The following is a 22,001-nucleotide window of genomic DNA, read 5'->3' as shown; positions in this document are numbered from 1 at the left end:
GGGGCTCATCCTTAGGAATGCGTGGTTAAACAGTCCAAATAATAAATTTCAAAACATTAACCAATGATTAATTTACCATATCAACAAACAATTCTTAGTTTAAAAAAATTTTTTATTGCAATGAATTCAGAGAAAATAAGTGACAAAATTCAATATTAATTCATGATTTTAAAAAAAGACTTCATAAATTGTAATAGAAGGCTAATTTCCTCAACTTAATTAATGATATCTATGAAAAACCTACTGCTAACATCAAACTTAATGATGAAAGAGTGAATGTTATCTGCTAAGATTAGGAACAAGGCAAAAATGTCCATTCTCATCACTTACATTCAATATACTACTTAGTGTTCTAGGACAGCACAATAAGCTGAGGAAAAGATACATAAAGCATGCAGATGTAAAGAAGTAAAGAAAACTGCCTCTGATCTCAGCTGATGTGACTGGCTATGTAGAAAATCCAACAGACTGGCTATGTAGAAAATCCAACAGAATCTACAAAAAAGCTATTAGAATAAAAGGGTTTAACATACTCAGTAGATGCAAGATACAAATAAATACAAGTATTTATTTTATTTGTATATGCCAGCAATAAATTGGGAATTTAAATTAAAAAATATACCTGTTTAATATCATCAAAATATGAAAAGCTAAAGGGATAAATTTGACAAAACATGTACAAGACCTGCAAACTTCTGTTACAGTTTTTGAAGCCTTTTTAAAATCATGAGATAATACCGAATTTTCTCACTTACTCATACTGAATTCACAAGACAATCAACTTTTATTTTTTAGTCTGTTGATACACTTACAAAACATTGATAAGTTTTAAAAATACCAAATAATGGAGACATAAATAAATTAAGGTGTCATGTAATATTCATGGATCTGAATTGAGACTCAGTATGTTAAAGATGTCAATCCTCCTTAAATTAAAACTATAGAATCAGGGCAATCTCAATCAAAAGTCTAGTAAATTTTTTAATGGGACAGAATAACCAGCCTCCTTTAATTTGTATGAAAATATGAAATAACTTTGGTAAAGAATAGCAAAGCGAGAAAATTCATACTATTTAATATCAAGATTTATTATAACGCTTCAGTAAACAAAACAATGTGGTATGGCCTAAAGAAAGAAAAATGGAAAAGGGAAGAAAAACATCCATAACACAGAATGGAAAACAAAAGGTCTAGAAATAACTAACAATTTTACATATATATAATTAATAATTTAAATCAATACATTAATTTTTAACAAACATGCAAAGGAAACTCAAAAGAAAAAAGTTTATTCAACAATTTACGCTGGAATACAATTAGTATCCATACAAAAAAATGGACAATAACTCATTCCATATATAAACATTATCTCAAAATGGATCAAAGATCTAAATGTGAAACCTAAAACTTTAAAATTTCTTGAACAGGGGGATTCAAGATGGCAGCATGAGAGGTGAGACAGAGAACTCCTCCCAAAACGACAAATAGTACAAAAATATAGTTAATTAATACAACTAACCCTAAAAAAGCAACAGGAAGGATGGCTGAACCAGACTGCATACAGACCTCACAAACAGAGCAGACCTCATGGAACAGGGTAACATACGAAAGACTTAATCTGGCGGGACCCAGGCCCTTCCCCAACTGCACCTCACAAGAGGGAGGAAGAGAAATGGAGCAGAGGAGGGGGTGGAAGCCTGGGACTGCTGAACACCTAGCCCTGGAGATCTGCTTTGGAAGCAGAAACCTACACTATGTGGTACTCTGGACATTGGGGAGCTCAGACAGGTGGAGTGCTTCAGAGACTGAGATTCCAGCCATTTGTGGAGGATGGGATGCACATGGGGCTGCTCTGTGTCAGAGGAAAGGCAGGCAGTCTAAGAGGCTTCCTAGCAGCAAGAGAGCTGCTGAGAGGGTGGAGTTTGCATGGGGCTTGCTGCATGGGAGAAGGGAGAGCTAGACAAGGTTGTCTGAGTGTGCTCTGCAAAGCTGGGTAGGAACTTTGAGGAGCTTCAGGTGCTCCATCCCCCTGGCTTGCTGCCCAGCTCCCAGGTCCCCCACTGTGATATGCAGCCCACTGCCCCTCCCTCCTAGCCTGCCAGTATGGGTTGGCAAACCGGCAGTCACTGCACTGGTGTCAGGGCAGCGAGGGGGAGGCCACGCCTACAACAGCTAGAGACGCAAAGCACAGAGGCTTACACCTGTGTGCTTGACCCACTGGCTCTGACACTGAGACACACATGACAGATGGGAATCAGAAAACAGTTCCTCCTCCGAGGCACCAGCTCTGCTCCCCTACAATCCCCAACCTCACTCTAGGGGCTGAGCAGCTCCAAAGACTGGAGCTTCTGGGCAGTAGAGGGCACCAAACCAAAATATGAAACGTCAAAAGAACATGGTTCAGACCAAAATCTCACAAACCCCAGAAAAGTGGCCAAATGAAACTGGACTCACAAATCTGCCTGAAAGAGAGTTCAAAATAAAAATTATAAACATGCTTATGGAAGTACAGAAAAATATTCAAGAACTCAGTAACAAATTTAAGACGGAGATTCAATCATTAAGAAATTCCATATCTGAAATGAAACATACAATGGAGGGATTTAAAAGATTAGATGTAGTAGAAGAGATGGTAAACGGAATAGAAATTAGGGAAGAGGAATACAAAGAAGCTGAGGCACAAAGAGAAAAAAGAACCTCTAAAAATGAAAGAATATTGAGAGAACTGTGAGACCAATCAAATGGAACAAAATTTGTATTGTAGGGGTACCAGAAAAAAAGAGAGAAAAAGGGTTAGAAAGTGTCACTGAGGAGAGAATTGCTGAAAACTAACCCAATCTGTGGAAGGAGATAGTCTCTCAAGCCATGCAGGTGCACAAATCTCCCCCAATACAAGGGACCCAAGGAAAACAACACCAAGACATATAATAATTAAAATGGCAAAGATCAAGGATAAAGACAGACTTTTAAAAGCAGCTAGAAAGAGGAAAAAAGATCACATACAAAGGAAAACCCATCAGACTTCTCAACAGAAACCTTACAGGCCAGAGGGAGTGGCATGATATATTTAATGCAATGAAGCAGAAGGGCCTTAAACCAAGAATATTCTACATGTCAAGGTTATCATTTAAATTTGAAGGAGGGATTAAGCAATTTCCAGATAAGCAAAAACTGAGAGAATTTGCCTCCCACAAACCATCTCTACAATGCATTTTGGAGGGACTCCTATAGATGGAAGTGTTCCTAAGGCTAAATAGATGTCACCCAAGGGATAGACAAAGAGAAAAGAATATGACTCATAACATTCAAAAATGGAGAAGGAAAAAGGAGGGGAAAAAAAAAGGAACATTTAGGTTGTGTTTGTAATAGCATACAAAGTGAGTTAATTTAGACTGTTAGATAGTAAGGGAATTACCTTTGAACATTTGGTAACCACGAATCTAAAGCCTGCAATGGTAATAAGTATATACCTATCAATAATCACCCTAAATTTAAATGGTATCAATGCACCAATCAAAACACATAGAGTCACTGAATGGATAAAAAAAAGCAAGACCCACCTACATGCTGCGTACAAGAGAATCATTTCAAACCCAAAGACATACACAGACTGAAAATAAACAGATGTAAAAAGATATTTCATACACCTAATAGTGAGAAAAAAGTAGGCATTGCAGCACTTGTATCAAACAGAATAGACTGCAAAACAAATAAAGTAACAAGAGACAAAGAAGGATTTTACATAATGATAAAAGGGTCAGTCCAACAAGAGGCTATAACTATTTTAAATATCTATGCACCCAACACAGGGTCACCTACATATGTGAAACAAATACTAACAGAATTAAAGGGAGAAATAGAATGCAATGCATTCATTATAGGAGACTTCAACACACCACTCACTCCAAAGGACAGATCAACCATACAGAAAATGGGTAAAGAGACAGAGGCACTGAACAACGTATTACAACAGATGGACCTAATGGACAGCTACACAACACTCCAACTAAAAGCAACAGGATACACATTCTTCTCAAATGCACATGGAACATTTTCAAGTATGGATCATACAGAGAGGGGCTGAAGATGGCGGCGTGAGTAGAGCAACGGAAATCTCCTCCCAAAATCACATATATCTATGAAAACATATAAAAGACAACCCTTCCTAGAATAAAGACCAGAGGACACAGGACAATATCCAGAACACATCCGCACCTGAGAGAACCCAGCGCCTTGTGAAGGGGGTAAGATACAAGCCCCGGCCAGGTGGGAGCCGAGTACCCATCCCCCCAACTCCCGGCAGGAGAAGAATAGGCAGAGCGGGAGGGAGAAGGAGCCCAGGACTGCCGAACACCCAGCCCCAGCCATCCGGGCCAGAGTGCAGACACAGTACGTGCCCAGGGGGCCCTGGATACTAGGAAAACAGGGCACCAAGAACAGTGAGCGGGAACTGGAGACTGAGCGCCGGAGGACATAAGAAAAGCGTGCGAACCAATTTTTTTTTTTTTTGGCGAGTGCTTTTTGGAAGTCTTAAAGGGATAGGGACCCCAATACTAGGGAACCAGGGCAGCAAGACCGGTGAGCAGATGCCTGAGGCTGGCGCCAGAGAATAAAGAAAAACGAGCGGCCACTTTTATTTTATTTTATTTTATTAATTTAAAAAAATTTTTTTTTTTTTTTTTTTTGGTGGTCGTTGTTTTGTTTTGGCGGGTGCTTTATGGAAGTCGTAAAGGGGCAGGGCGGGACACTTAATCCAGAGGTAGGGAATCCGGGGATCTCTGGGCACCCTAACCCCTGGGCTGCAGGGAGCAGGGAGGCCCCTTACGGAGATGAATAGCCTCCTGGCCGCTCCCCGTCCAACGCGACTGCACCACTTTGGAGTACCTGCCCGAGCCAGGCCACGCCCACAGCAACAGGGGAGATAAACTCCATAACAGCCGGGCAGGAGGCAGAAACCCTGTCTGTGCGCAGCTGCGCAGCACAAGCCACTAGAGGTCACTGTTCTCCCAGGAGATGAGGGCCACAAACCAACAAGAAGGGAAGTTCTTCCAGCAGTCACTCATCCCAGCTCTGCAAACTATTCCTATCACCATGAAAAGGCAAAGCTACAGGCAGACAAAGATCACAGAGGCAACACCAGAGAAGGAGACAGACCTAACCAGTCTTCAGTAAAAGAATTCAAAATAAGAATCATAAACATGCTGACAGAGATGCAGAGAAATACGCAAGAGAAATGGGATGAAGTCCGGAGGGAGATCACAGATGCCAGAAAGGAGATCGCAGAAATGAAAAAAACTCTGGAAGGGTTTATAAGCAGAAAGGATAGGATGCAAGAGGCCATTGATGGAACTGAAACCAGAGAACAGTAACGCATAGAAGCAGACATAGAGAGAGATAAAAGGATCTCCAGGAATGAAACAATATTAAGAGAACTGTGTGACCAATCCAAAAGGAACAATATCCGTATTATAAGGGCTCCATAAGAAGAAGAGGGAGGAAAAGAGATGGAAAGTATCTTAGAAGAAATAATTGCTGAAAACTTCCCCAAACTGGGGGAGGAAATAATCGAACAGACCATGGAAATACACAGAACCCACAACAGAAAGGATCCAAGGAGGACAACACCAAGACACATAATAATTAAAATGGCAAAGATCAAGGATAAGGAAAGGCAGCTAGAGAGAAAAAGGTCACCTATAAAGGAAAACCCATCAGGCTAACATCAGACTTCTCGACAGAAATCCTACAGGCCAGAAGAGAATGGCATGATATATTTAATACAATGAAACAGAAGGGCCTTGAACCAAGGATACTGTATCCAGCACGACTATCATTCAAATTTGACAGTGGGATTAAACAATTCCCAGACAAACAAAAGCTGAGGGAATTTGCTCTCCACAAACCACCTCTACAGAACATCTTACAGGGACTGCTCTAGATGGGAGCACTCCTAGAAAGAGCACAGCACAAAACACCCAACATATGAAGAATCGAGGAGGAGAAATAAGAAGGGAGAGAAGAAAAGAATCTCCAGACAGTGTATATAACAGCTCAATAAGCGAGCTAAGGTAGGCAGTAAGATACTAAAGAGGTTAACCTTGAACCTTTGGTAACCACGAATTTAAAGCCTGCAATGGCAATAAGTACATATCTTTCAATAGTCACCCTAAATGTTAATGGGCTGAATGCACCAATCAAAAGACACAGAGTAACAGAATGGATAAAAAAGCAAGACCCATCTATATGCTCCTTACAAGAAACTCACCTCAAACCCAAAGACATGTACAGACTAAAAGTCATGGGATGGAAAAACATATTTCAGGCAAACAACAGCGAGAAGAATGCAGGGGTTGCAGTACTAATATCAGACAAAATAGACTTCAAAACAAAGAAAGTAACAAGAGATAAAGAAGGACACTACATAATGATAAAGGGTTCAGTCCAACAAGAGGATATAACCATTCTAAATATATATGCACCCAACACAGCAGCACCAGCATATGTGAAACAAATACTAACAGAACTAAAGGGGGAAATAGACTGCAATGCATTCATTCTAGGAGACTTCAACACACCCCTCACCCCAAAGGACAGATCCACCGGGCAGAAAATAAGTAAGGACACGGAAGCACTGAACAACACAGTAGAGCAGATGGACCTATAAGACATCTATAGAACTCTACATCCAAAAACAACAGGATATACATTCTTCTCAAGTGCACATGGAACATTCTCCAGAATAGACCTCATACTAGGCCACAAAAAGAGCCTCAGAAAATTCCAAAAGATTGAAATCCTACCAACCAACTTTTCAGACCACAAAGGCATAAAACTAGAAATAAACTGTACAAAGAAAGCAAAGAGGCTCACAAACACATGGAGGCTTAACAACATGCTCCTAAATAATCAATGGATCAATGACCAAATCAAAATGGAGATCCAGCAATATATGGAAACAAATGACAACAACAACACTAAGCCCCAACTTCTGTGGGACACAGCAAAAGCAGTCTTAAGAGGAAAGTATATAGCAATCCAAGCATATTTAAAAAAGGAAGAGCAATCCCAAATGAATGGTCTAATGTCACAATTATCGAAACTGGAAAAAGAAGAACAGATGAGGCATAAGGTCAGCAGAAGGAGGGACATAATAAAGATCAGAGAAGAAATCAATAAAATTGAGAAGAATAAAACAATAGCAAAAATCAATGAAACCAAGAGCTGGTTCTTCGAGAAAATAAACAAAATAGATAAGCCTCTAGCCAGACTTATTAAGAAGAAAAGAGAGTCAACACAAATCAACAGTATCAGAAACGAGAAAGGAAAAATCACGATGGACCCCACAGAAATACAAAGAATTATTAGAGAATACTATGAAAACCTATATGATAACAAGCTGGGAAACCTAGGAGAAATGGACAACTTCCTAGAAAAATACAACCTTCCACGATTGACCCAGAAAGAAACAGAAAATCTAAACAGACCAATTACCAGCAACGAAATTGAAGGGGTAATCAAAAAACTACCAAAGAACAAAACCCCCGGGTCAGAAGGATTTACCTCGGAATTTTATCAGACATACAGGGAAGACATAATACCCATTCTCCTTAGAGTTTTTCAAAAAACAGAGGAGGAGGGGATACTCCCAAACTCATTCTATGAAGCTAACATCACCCTAATACGAAAACCAGGCAAAGACACCACCAAGAAAGAAAACTACAGACCAATATCCCTGATGAACGTAGATGCAAAACTACTCAAGAAAATATTAGCAAACCGAATTCAAAAATACATCAAAAGGATCATACACCATGACCAAGTGGGATTCATCCCAGGGATGCAAGGATGGTACAACATTCGAAAGTCCATCAACATCATCCACCACATCAACAAAAAGAAAGACAAAAACCACATGATCATCTCCATAGATGCTGAAAAAGCATTTGACAAAGTTCAACATCCATTCATGATAAAAACTCTCAGCAAAATGGGAATAGAGGGCAAGTACCTCAACATAATAAAGGCCATCTATGATGAACCCACAGCCAACATTATATTGAACAGTGTGAAGCTGAAAGCATTTCCTCTGAGATCGGGAACTAGATAGGGATGCCCACTCTCTCCACTGTTATTTAACATAGTACTGGAGGTCCTAGCCACGGCAATCAGACAAAACAAAGAAATACAAGGAATCCAGATTGGTAAAGAAGAAGTTAAACTGTCACTATTTGCAGATGACATGATACTGTACATAAAAAACCCTAAAGACTCCACCCCAAAACTACTAGAACTGATATCGGAATACAGCAAAGTTGCAGGATACAAAATCAACACACAGAAATCTGTGGCTTTCCTATACACTAACAATGAACCAACAGAAAGAGAAATCAGGAAAACAACTCCATTCACAATTGCATCAAAAAAAATAAAATACCTAGGAATAAACCTAACCAAGGAGGTGAAAGACTTATACTCTGAAAACTACAAGTCACTCTTAAGAGAAATTAAAGGGGACACTAACAGATGGAAACTCATCCCATGCTCGTGGCTAGGAAGAATTAATATCGTTAAAATGGCCATCCTGCCCAAAGCAATATATAGATTTGATGCAATCCCTATGAAACTACCAGCAACATTCTTCAATGAACTGGAACAAATAATTCAAAAATTCATATGGAAACAACAAAGACCCCAAATAGCCAAAGCAATCCTGAGAAAGAAGAATAAAGTAGGGGGGAATCTCACTCCCCAACTTCAAGCTCTACTATAAAGCCATAGTAATCAAGACAATTTGGTACTGGCACAAGAGCAGAGCCACAGACCAATGGAACAGACTAGAGAATCCAGACATTAACCCAGACATATATGGTCAATTAATATTTGATAAAGGAGCCATGGACATACAATGGCGAAATGACAGTCTCTTCAACAGGTGGTGCTGGCAAAACTGGACAGCTACATGTAGGAGAATGAAACTGGACCATTGTCTAACCCCATATACAAAAGAAAACTCAAAATGGATCAAAGACCTGAATGTAAGTCATGAAACCATTAAACTCTTGGAAGAAAACATAGGCAAAAACCTCTTAGACATAAACATGAGTGACCTCTTCTTGAACATATCTCCCCGGGCAAGGAAAACAACAGCAAAAATGAGTAAGTGGGACTATATTAAGCTGAAAAGCTTCTGTACAGCAAAAGACACCATCAATAGAACAAGAAGGAACCCTACAGTATGGGAGAATATATTTGAAAATGACACATCCGATAAAGGCTTGACGTCCAGAATATATAAAGAGCTCACACGCCTCAACAAACAAAAAACAAATAACCCAATTAAAAAATGGGCAGAGGAACTGAACAGTTCTCCAAAAAAGAAATACAGATGGCCAACAGACACATGAAAAGATGCTCCACATCGCTAATTATCAGAGAAATGCAAATTAAAACTACAATGAGGTATCACCTCACACCAGTAAGGATGGCTGCCATCCAAAAGACAAACAACAACAAATGTTGGCGAGGCTGTGGAGAAAGCGGAACCCTCCTACACTGCTGGTGGGAATGTAAGTTAGTTCAACCATTGTGGAAAGCAGTATGGAGGTATATCAAATGCTCAAAACAGACCTACCATTTGATCCAGGAATTGCACTCCTAGGAATTTACCCTAAGAATGCAGCAATCAAGTATGAGAAAGATCAGTTCACCCCTATGTTTATTGCAGCACTATTTACAATAGCCAAGAATTGGAAGCAACCTAAATGTCCATTGATAGATGAATGGATAAAGAAGATGTGGTACATATACACAATGGAATACTACTCAGCCATAAGAAAAGGGCAAATCCAACCATTTGCAGCAACATGGATGGAGCTGGAGGGTATTATGCTCAGTGAAACAAGCCAAGCGGAGAAAGAGAAATACCAAATGATTTCACTTATCTGTGGAATATAAGAACAAAGGAAAAACTGAAGGAACAAAACAGCAGCAGAATCACAGAACTCAAGAATGGACTAACAGGTACCAAAGGGAAAGGGACTGGGGAGGATGGGTGGGTAGGGAGGGATAAGGGGGGGAGAAATAGGGGGGTATTAAGATTAGTATGCATGGGGGGGTAGGAGAAAAGGGAGGGCTGTACAACACAGAGAAGGCAAGTAGTGATTCTACAACATTTTGCTATGCTGATGGACAGTGACTGTAAAGGGGTTTATAGGGGGGACCTGGTATAGGGGAGAGCCTAGTAAACATAATATTCGTCATGTAAGTGTAGATTAGTGATACCAAAAAAAAAAAAAAAAAAAGGGCAGTTCCTGTGTGGTAACCTCCAATGAGTTTTACACAAGAGTATAAAGGGCATATAAAAGTGTAGGCAAAGGGTCTGTTTGTGTTTATACAGAGGATCAAAGCCTAATTGGGCTACCCCGAAAATGAACTAAGATACGATATGAGAAAGAACTTCCAACATCAGCACTCTCTGGAAGACTCATGCCAGAAGATGATCATCAAAAAACCCCAACAAAGATCCACGCACTGCTACAGCTGTAGATGCACTCATCCCACCAGCTCCTGGACTTGCCATGGGAATGAAGGAGATATCTAAGCTGGCCTGTGCATACAGTAAAACAACAAATTTGACTGGATCTATACTGTTGCAACTCAACCAAGAATTAGGAGAAGTGCAAATTGTAGCGCTCCAAAAATCTTACAACTACAGACTATTTACTGTTAAAAGAACATAAGGGATGTGAACATTCCCGAGGAATGGGTTGTTTTAATTTGTCTGATTTCTCTCAGACTGTTCAAGTTCAGTTGGACAATATCCACCATATCATAGATAAGTTGTCACAAATGCCTAAGGTGCCTAACTGGTTTTCTTGGTTTCACTGGAGATGGATGATAATTACAGATATGCTTTGGTTATGTAACTATACTCCTATTATGTTAATGTGTGTGCGAAATTTAAGTAGTAGCTTAAAACCTATACATGCTAAAGTTACTCTACAAGAAGATATGTCAAAGAAATAATAAATCTTCCCATGTTTTCTGCCGCCTGCTACTTCTATAGCTTTTCTTCTTCCTTCCTAATTACAACCCTTAAATAGAATTCGTGCCTCATATCAAATTTACCGAGTATCATAATTCTTCCAAGTGGTAAAGATACCTCAAGACAAAAGCTGGGCATAGAAGCTACAGGGCATAAATATGCAAAGAAATAAAAAGCTAACCATTTCACACAATAAGGCTTCTCTCTCACCAACTTTACATTTACCTGTATGGCCCCAGAAGATGACTGGTTAGCCAGAGACGGGTAAGATTCCTCAAGGGAGGAACAACCTAAGACAGGCACAGTTGCAGGGGGGTCATCAGGTGAGAAATTGGGGATCAACAGAGGTGAGGCTTAGAACCTCACACCTCTGTTCTGAGCGAAATCTTCTGCATACGTGGATGTTTTATTGCCCTTGTCTAGCTTGGATTAACACATAGTCTACAGGCACACACCTGATCATCTACATTTGCTCCCTTACAACACTAAACTATGTTTTCTACCTTTATCTTGTATCTACCTACCACTTCAGCATTTTATTAAAAATAATAATAAAGAGAGAAATGTGGTATCCACATATAAATCAAATATAAAAATCAAATGAGTATTCATATTTGAACTGACTGTTTATAGTTCATAATGCATGAGCAAAACCGAAAGTTTCTGTGATGACTGCCCTTGTACTGTTCACTATGTAACTTATTCACTATGTAAGAATTTGTTCTCCATGTAAGAACTTGTTTGTTATGCCTCAGAAGATTGGAGACTGACGAAAATTAGGCTTGGGGTGGATTAATGATTGTGCATTGAGCATTGACTCCCCTATACAGAATTTTATTGTTGTTAACAACCATTTGATCAATAAATATGAGAGATGCTCTCACACACACAAAAAAAAATGTACACACTTCCAGTGGTAAAATAAATAAGTAACCGGGATGTAATGTATAGCATAAGGAATATAGTCAAGATATTGTAACAGCTTGGTATGGTGATAGCTGCTACCTAGAATTGTCATGTATATAAATGTTGAATCACTATGTTGTACACCTGAAACTAATTTAATGTAATACTGTGTGTCAACTAACCTTCAATAAAAAATAATTATCTACAAAAAAAAAAAAAAAGAATAGATCATATACTAGGCCACTAAAAGAACATCAGTAAATGCAGAAAGACTGAAATTGTACCGACCAGCTTCTCAGATCACAAAGGTATGAAACTAGAAATAAATTACACAAAGAAAATGAAAAAGCCCATAAATACATAGAAGCTTAATAACATGCTCCGAAATAATCAATGGCTTAATGACCAAACAAAAACAGAAATTAAGCAATATATAGAGCCAAATGGCAATAATTCAACACCGCAAAATCTGTGTGACGCAGCTAAGGCCGTGTGAAGAGGGAAATTTATTGCAATACAGGCCTACTTCAGGAAGAAGAACAATCCGAAAAGAACAGTCTAAAGTCACAATTAAGGAAACTAGAAAAGGAAGAACAAATGACACCCAAAGTCTGTAGAAGGAGGGACATAATAAATATTAAAGCAGAAATAAATAAAATTGAGAAGAATAAAACAATAGAAAGAATCAATGAAAGCAGGAGCTGGTTCTTCGAGAAAATAAGCAAAATAGATAAATCCCTAGCCAGACTTATCAAGGAAAAAAGAGAGTCTACACACATAAAGAAAATCAGAATTGAGAAAGGAACATCATGATGGACACCACAGAAATACAAAGAATTATGAGAGAATACTATAAAAATTATATGGTAACAAACTGGATAATCTAGAAGAAATGGACAACTTTCTAGAAAAATACAACATTCCAAGGCTGACCCAGAAATAAACAGAAAATCTGAATAGACCAATTACCAGCAAAGAAATTGAATTGGTAATCAAAACCTACCTAAGAAAAAAATGCCTGGACCAGATGGTTTCACTGCTGAATTTTATCATTTAGTGAAGACCTAATACCCATGCTCCTTAAAGTTTTTCAAAAAGTAGAAGAGGAGGGAATAACTCCCAAACCCATTCTACGAGCCAACATCACTCTAATACCAAACCAGGCAAAGACACCACAGAAAAAGAAAATTACAGACCAATATCCCTGATGAATGTAGATGCAAAAATACTCAATAAAATATTAGCAAACCAAATTCAAAAATACATCAAAAAGATCATCCATCATGATCAAGCGGGATTCATCCCTGGGATGCAAGGATGGTACAACATTCGAAATCCATCAACATCATCCACCACATCAACAAAAAGAAGGACAAAAACCACATGATCATCTCCAAAGATGGTGAAAAAGCATTTGACAAAATTCAACATCCGTTCATGATAAAAACTCTCAACAAAATGGGTATAGAGAGCAAGTACCTCAACATAATAAAGGCCATATATGACAAACCCACAGCCAACATTATACTTAACAGCAAGAAGCTGAAAGCTTTTCCTTTAAGATTGGGACAACAGAAGGATGCCCACTCTCCCCACTTTTATTCAACATAGTTCTGGAGGTCCTAGCCATGGCAATCAGACAACACAAAGAAATAAAAGGCATACAAATTGGCAAAGAAGAAGTCAAACTGTCCCTGTTCACAGATGACATGATACTGTACATAAAAAACCCTAAAGAATCCACTCCAAAACTACTAGAACTGATATCGGAATTCAGCAAAGTTGCAGGTTACAAAATTAATACACAGAAATCTGTAGCATTCCTATACACTAACAATGAACTAGCAGAAAGAATAATCAGGAAAACAAATCCATTCACAATTGCATCAAAAAGAATAAAATATTTAGGAATAAACCTAACCAAGGAAGTGAAAGACCTATACCCTGAAAACTATAAGACACTCTTAAAAGAAATTAAAGAGGACACTAACAAATGGAAATTCATCCCATGCTCTTGTGAAGGAAGAATTAATATTATCAAAATGCCCATTCTGCCTAAAGCAATCTACAGATTCAGTGCAATCCCTATTAAAAGACCTACAGCATTCTTCAATGAACTAGAGAAAATGGTTCTATAATTCATATTAAATGACAAAAGAGCCCAAATAGCCAAAGCAATCCTGAGAAGGAAGAATAAAGGAGGGGGAATTACACTCTCTGAGTTCAAGCTATATTACAAAGCCACAGTAATCAAGACAATTTGGTGCTGGCATAAGAACAGACCCATAGACCAGTGGAATAGAAAGCCCAGATGTAAACCCAAGCATATATGGTCAATTAATATATGATAAAGGAGCCATGGACATACAATGGGGAAATGACAGCCTCTTCAGTAGCTGGTGTTGGCAAAACTGGACAGCTACATGTAAGAGAATGAAACTGGATTATTGTCTAAACCCATACACAAAAGTAAACTCGAAATGGATCAAAGACCTGAATGTAAGTCATGAAACCATAAAACTCTCTTGGACATAAACACGAACAACTCCTTCATGAACATCTCTCCCCGTGCAAGGGAAGGAAAAGTAAAAATGAACAAGTGGGACTGAATCAAACTAAAAAGCTTCTGTACAGCAAAGGACACCATCAGTAGAAGAAAAAGACACCCTACAGTATGGGAGAATATATTCATAAATGACATATCCGATAAGGGGCTGACATCCAAATTATATAAAGAGCTCACACACCTCAATAAACAAAAAGTAAATAAGCCAATTAAAAAATGGGCAGAGGAGCTGAACAGACACATCTCCAAAAAAAGAAATTCCAATGGCCAACAGGCACATGAAAAGATGCTCCATATCGCTAATCATCAGACATGCAAATTTTTTTAAAACCACAATGAGATATCACCTCACACCAGTAAGGATGGCAAACATCCACAAGACAAACAACAATGTTGGCGAGGATGTGGAGAAAGGGGAACCCTCCTACACTGCTGGTGGGAATGTAAACTAGTTCAACCATTGTGGAAAGCAGTATGGAGGTTCCTCAAAAAACTCAAAATAGACATACCATTTGACCCAGGAATTCCACGGCTAGGAATTTACCCTAAGAATGCAGGAGCCCAGTTTAAAAAAGACATATGCAGCCCTATGTTTATCGCAGCACTATTTACAATAGCCAAGAAATGGAAGCAACCTTAGCATCTATCAATAGATGAATGGATAAAGAAGATGTGGTACATATACATAATGGAATACTATTCAGCCATAAGAAGAAAAGAAATCCTACCATTTGCAACAACGTGGATGAAGTGAGAGGGTATTATGCTCAGCGAAAGAAGCCAGGCAGAGAAAGACAAGTAGCAAATGATTTCACTCATCTGTGCAGTAGAAGAACAAAGAAAAAACTGAAGGTGTGAGACTGGACCCAAAGGCCACGGAGTGGCGTGGCACAGACATCTCAAAAGACAATGTGGGCCAATCAGTGTGGCTTGTCTTTTACTTTTGAACAAGTCAGCCGAGCCTGGAAGGAGTGCCCTACACGTTGTGCAGATCGGCAAACCACCAAGAGGGGCCTAGAACATCTCTCTGTAGCCTATGGTCGGTCGCTGGTTACTGAGAGCAATCGAGGTGCCCACTTTATTGGACATGTGTTGCAAGGATGGGTGCAGCAATTAGGAGTAAAATGGATGTGGCCCTGGACATTTCAACACATGGATTGGCGATGGCTGGCTCTTCTGGCACCTTGGGGAAAAGGCCTGGAAGCTGGCCTTCTGTGTATTCCTGTAATAACAATTACTTGGCCCCCGACAATCACGGTTATTTGCTTCTACGGTCTTTGTGTCCTGGATGCACCCCCTGGCTGTAGCTGCCGTGTGATTGCTGGAATGGACAAGCTTTGGACTTAATCTGCATGGGACTTTGAACCTAGCTGAATCCTCTGGCTTGAGAATTATGATTATGTTGCTGTTGTCAAGAAAATAATGTTTAAAGAGAGGCTTGACTTTGTCTAATGTTTGGTAAAAGTTTTGTGCGGAATCTAGCATGATTGTTAGGAATGAGTAAACAAGTATAGAAATGTATTCTTGTGCTTAGTGAGAGATTGTGCTGTAAAGTACATTTGCTTAATCTGCATAGGCTGAATCCTCTGGCTTGAGGATTATCAAGATTTTATTGCTGTTGCTATTGCATGTTACTAGATTGGTTGGAAGAGGGGGATCGAGTAAACTGTAAGGTGAGATTTCTGGAGGGGTGGACTGTGGGTAAAATTGAAATATTTCCAGAATATTTCACCTGGCTTTTGTGCATCTGCATACCAGTAGGTGTTCAGAGGTGGAAAGAAGTATGGCTTTAGTGCATTTGCATCTTTCCTCAAGGGTGGAGAAGTTCATCTCCATATCAATGGGTAATTACCTGGGCAACAGAGGGCTTATCTGTACCTGAGAGGTGAGGGGGAGGGCCGGTGTTGTGGCTGCTTGAGCAGGAGAGAGAGATGGGCTGGACTGCAGTTTTGTAAGCAATAAACGGGTTTTAAACTTTATTTCTCCCTTTGACTGGTTTTGGTTTTTAGGGGTAGTTTGCCCTGGGATTTCCTTTCCCCAGACTTACATCTTTGTTAATTTTATTTGCATTAGTTAAAGTGAAAAGAGACTGTTGAGGCAGGTGCTGACACTACCTCAAGTTTGGATTTTGGCCAGTCCAAGCTATAGTTGTTAGCCTAAGGGCTGCTACCAAAGGGAAAATTATGCTGGATCATTATATCATTTTTAATTCTTGATGTTGGAAATTTAGTGGACCTTTTCAATGTTGAAAAGAATCCTTATCTTTCATTTTGCAAAAATGTTCGTGTATTATTTTATTATTTCTTCCCCTCTTTTTTCTTTTTCTATTCTGAACTTCTATTGGTCAGATTTTGTACTTCTGAGTTGATACTCCATTTTTCTTATCTTCTATTCTAATTTTCCCACCTTCCTAACCTACTCTGTAGAAGATATCCATGACTATAATTACCAACTTCTTTTTTGTTGATTTCAGCTATCATGGTTTCATTCAAAAGGGCTCTTTCTTGTTCTCTGATTGCTCCTTTTTAAAAATTAACAGTATATTTTAAAATACCAGTTAAAAATAATGGTATGTTAATTGAATTTATTAACATACCATTGAGATAATTAGCATTATATAATTCACCCACTTCAAATGTATAATTCAGTGATTTTTAGTGTAGTCATAGAGTTGTACGAAGATCACCACAATCAATTTTAGAACATTTTTGGAAAGGAAACCTGTCAGCAGTATCCATTAGCAGTTACTCATTACAACCTCTCCAACCACCAGCCTTAATGAACAATCAACAATCTACTTTCTTGTCTCTAGATTTGCCTTTTATGAACATTTTACATAAATGTAATCACATGTGATCCTTTTATGACTGCCTTCTTTCATTTAGCATAATGTTCTCAAAGTACGTCCATAGTATAACATGTATCAGTACTCATTTCTTTTTATTGGCAAATGATATACCATTTTATATATATATATATATTACATTTTTATTTATCCATACATCAGTTGATGGATACCTGGTAATTTCCCCTTTTTGACCATTAGGAAAAATGTTGCTATGAACATCCATACGTAAGTTTTTGTGTGTACACAAACATATTTTCATTTCTCTTGAGAATATACCAAAGAATATAACTACTGATTCAAATAATAACTCTTTCAACTTTGAAGAAAAATTAGACTTTTCCAAAGTGGCTGCACCATCTTATAGTCCCACAAACAGTACTGAAGTGGTCTGATTTCTCCACATCTTCACCAATACTTGCTATTGTCTGTCTTTTGATTACAGTCACCCTAGGACGTATATAGTGTTCCTTTTTCTAAGTTGGGATTCTGTTGTTTGGTGAACTCAAAAAAATTTTTTGATCCCCCTGAAAATAATATTTTATTAAATTCTCTTCGTTCCCTAAACTATCTCTATTTCCTTAATATTCGTGTTGTCAATTGTTTTGGACTTCTGCCTTTCCACTTGGAGGCTTTACACGCATGTCAATGATCATTGGCTGGGCATTATATTTGAAACTAAAAAATTTACTAAAACCTCATTCATGAATGGGACTTTTTGATCTACGGCCACCCTGCTTTTTCCCTGGGGGCTCACATGTACTAATACTTATAGAGCTTTCTTCTTCGGGCATTTAGGTTTTCCAGAAGAGATTATTTTATCTCTAGTCTGAGGGTATTTTTACACCAGACTGAAGGACCTGAAGACAGAACCTGGGAAGGAGGTGGTACTTCCACTACACAATATGAAAATGTTAACTTGATCTTTCTGACTTTCATCCTGCTAAATACCCAACCTGGGGTATTCCTGAGTCTAGAGCCTCAATAGTTTAATATCTCCATACCATATACCTCCAGTTATCACGTGTGTGGATAATTGCAAAACAGAGACAGAGAGAGAGCGAGAAATAGTTTGTGCTTTTAAAGAAATCTTGTTTTTAGCTCCACACTTGAACCCTGAATTTTGCAGTACTAGGTTCCTTCAAATCCCAAGCCTTTCTTTGATTTTGTAGATCATCTCTCTTTTCACTCTTTTTTCTGCCTGTAGGTACATAGGTACTCATCTATTTCCATGTTCTACAACCTTGTTTAAAATTCTGGTTTGCTTCTATAGTTTGGCTTAATGGACTTACACTTTAAAACCATGTTTTTATTGGCATGTATTGTTTTGAGAAGCATAGATGTACATGTATGATCATCAGTTTTGTTTAACCTTTTTGCTTTTAAGAGTTTAGTCAACTGAAAATTAAGTATAAGAGTAAAGCTTACAAATTTAATACTAACTAGTAATAGTTCTGACAAATTGAGTTGAAAATAAATCTTTTAAAATATTCTATTCAATAAAACATAATTGAAATCAAAATAGAAAAATTAATGTGGTTTTAAAGTGGTTTCATCTTACTTCTTATGCCATGAATTTAGCCAAAATGCTTCTAGTTATAAATAATTAGTGGTTACTACAAATTCATTAATGACTTACCTTTTCTTTTCCTAATGTTACCAGAACTTCCTCATTCAGTGGAATTACTACAGAAATAAAACAAACCAAAATTATACATATGCTCAGTCAACTTTAAAAAAAATCAAGTATTTGATTTTATGGTTTCTGAGGTATACTTTTCCCTTTTTTTAATCAACTTGTATTTAATTTTAGACAAATGTGATATTTATGTATATTATTTTTACTGGTGTTTTTCCTTTTTACTTCCCCAGTCGCTTAAAAATAAAATTAGTAATTTATGGTTATGTTCCTTAAATATTTCTCTCTGTAGTCATACAATTTCAGGCATTTGTGCATATATACATGTATATGTTATGTATATGTATATCTGTACATATACATGCAAGGGTTATTAATTTTGCATTGATGGTTTACAAGAATGAGATCATATTATATACATTATTCTTACCTTATTTTCACACAACAAAACCCCCATGTAGATCCTGTCTATTCATTGGTATAAGTCTAATTCATAATTTTAAATCATTCATAATATTCCACAGGGTAAATATGCCATATTGTATTAAGTGATTTCACTATTGACTGAGCATCAACTAACTTTGTGTCTAGTTTTTAGCCACAAAAAATTAATAATTCAGTAAACATTATTTTATTTATGTTTTTTATTAGTGTTTTCATTTCTGTGGGTAGATTTCCAGAAATGGAATTTCATAGAAAAAAATGTCTATTTCAAATTTTAATACAGGACCTTTCCTGAAAATTTTCTATGAGCCATGAGTATAAAAAACAGTGAAAGCTATTATAAACTCTTTAAAATTTTTGCCAGTCTGATGAGTAAATTTAATATTTCATTTTAATTTTGTAGAGCCAAATAAAATCCTCATACTTAGAAAAGTTCAACATATATTTCCTCATAAAGTGCGATTAAAAACTACCCAAATGATACATTACTAAAAACTTTCTAAGCTACCTGCTATTTTAGAGAGTCTTCTAAAGGAAAGAGCTTGCTACATTGCTACATGTGCTTCATAGGCCCTGTATTAAAACTGACTATAGGCAACCCTGGGATGACTAGTAAATTATTTCAACAAATGCAGTACGAAGGATTTTAAGAACACAAAGTTTGAAAATAACCCTCTTGGCCAGTGTGGTCAACTATAGCATTTCACTATTCATTCAAGTAATCATTTCAACCAATCTAATATGGCAGGTTCTAAGAATATAAAAATTGTTAAATCCTTCCAGTGTGGTAGCCTATGGGACTGGCAACCCTAAGCAAGGTAGGTATTTGACCAAGAGGGCAGCCTGTGTTTGGTTTACCAGTATAAGGTATATATATATAAGGGATAATGATAGTAAGAAAAATAAAAATTAAAAATTCCTTGACATATAGCATCAAAAAGACAAAAACAGTTAGGAATAAATTTAATCTGGAGTTTAAAGACTTGTATGCTGAAAACTACAAAATGCTACTTAAAGAAATTAAAGACACCAATAAATAGAAAGACATCCTGTAATCAAGGTTTGGAAGACTTAATATTAAGATGTTGATATTACCCAAAGTGATCTGCAGATTCAGTGTAATGTCTATAAAAATCCCAATGATGTTTTTTGTAGACAGAAAAATCCATCTTAAAATGCACATGAAATATCAAGGCACTCCAAATAGCTAAAAGAGTCTTGAAAAAAGAAGAACAAAGATGGAGCTCTCACACTTCCTAATTTTAAAACTTAGTACAAAGCTACAGTAAACAAAACAGTGTGTTACTGGTATAGAGATAGACATGTAGACCAACAGAAGAGTATAAAGAGCCCAGAAATAATCCTCCCTAAAAAGTCAAATGATTTTTGAGAGGAGTACCAAGACAATTCAATGGAGGAAAGGACAGTTTTCTCAACAAATGATACTGGGAAAGCTAAATAATACACATCCAAAAAAGAGAAGTTGGACCTTTAATTTTTCTGTAAGTTTGAAAATGTCTGTAATTAATAAAAATTTGATCAAGAGACAAAAAAATCTATTATATTTAACCAGTGGATAATTGATAAAGGACTAAAGTAAATCTGTGGCACTAGGGCTCAATATTTAAATGACTAGCTCTATGTGAAATATAAAAAGGAAGAATCTTTCTAGACTTAAATTTATGGCTGATCAAATAGATTCCATTCATTGAATGAGGAAAAGGAGATCAGTTCATGAACCTGAGGCAGGTATAGAATATCTCAGAAAAATGTGTAGAAGGTAGAGAAAAATTGAAACTAACCTTGCAATCACCCTGGTCTTGTATTTTTAGCCTACAGAATTATGAGAAAATTAATTTCTGTTGTTTAAGCAACCCAGTCTATAGTACTTTCTTATAGCTACCTAGCAAACTAATATACAAGTTATTAATACAGATACAACATATAAAAACAGGAGCAGAAAATATACTTCTGGAATAGCATACAGCATAAGAAGTGGAAAGAGCTAGGACAGTCCTTTGGAAAACACCAGCATTTTAACAGCAGGTTATGAGCAGCCTCTGAGGTGCTCAATATCATGCAGAGAAGGCAATAGAATATATACTTCAATGCAACTAAAATCATAATTGTACACACCTATCAGAAGTGCTCAAATTAAAGACCAGTAAGTAGTGAAGTATGTGGAACAATGGTGGGCACTGGCATGAATATAGTAACTGAAACCAAAAATCCAGATGAAATGTTGGAAGAGAATGAGGAGGAAAAAAATTCCAATAACTGAGATAGAACATGATAAGGCTACAGTGGAGACCAAAGAAGGAAGTGCGGGGAGTTAAAGGAAAGGAAACAGAGTGGCAAGAGAAAGAAAGAGGATACACAGGTGGGAAAAGAGGGGGGCAATACTTTTTCATTTTTTAAATTTTTTGTTAAAGTATTATTGATAAACACTCATATGAAGGTTTCACATGAAAAAACAATGTGGTTACTATATTTACCCATATTATCAAGTCCCCACCCATACCCCAATGCAGTCACTGTCCATCAGTGCAGCAAGATG

The 22,001-nt window shown here is 37.5% G+C and overlaps 1 protein-coding gene across 2 annotated transcripts in view; it reads right to left on the bottom strand.

Annotated features, from left to right (window-relative positions):
* CENPK (centromere protein K) overlaps positions 1-22,001 on the bottom strand; it is a 56,442-nt gene that overhangs the window by 11,897 nt on the left and 22,544 nt on the right. For both annotated transcript variants that reach the window (XM_057494860.1, XM_057494862.1), the window contains exon 5: positions 19,001-19,047. In XM_057494860.1, the coding sequence (XP_057350843.1) occupies positions 19,001-19,047 (47 nt within the window). The remainder of the gene's footprint in view (positions 1-19,000; positions 19,048-22,001) is intronic.

This window comes from Manis pentadactyla, chromosome 2, assembly GCF_030020395.1.
Source record: "Manis pentadactyla isolate mManPen7 chromosome 2, mManPen7.hap1, whole genome shotgun sequence".
Taxonomy (NCBI): Eukaryota; Metazoa; Chordata; class Mammalia; order Pholidota; family Manidae; genus Manis; species Manis pentadactyla.
This window is presented reverse-complemented; position numbering and strand designations above follow the sequence as displayed.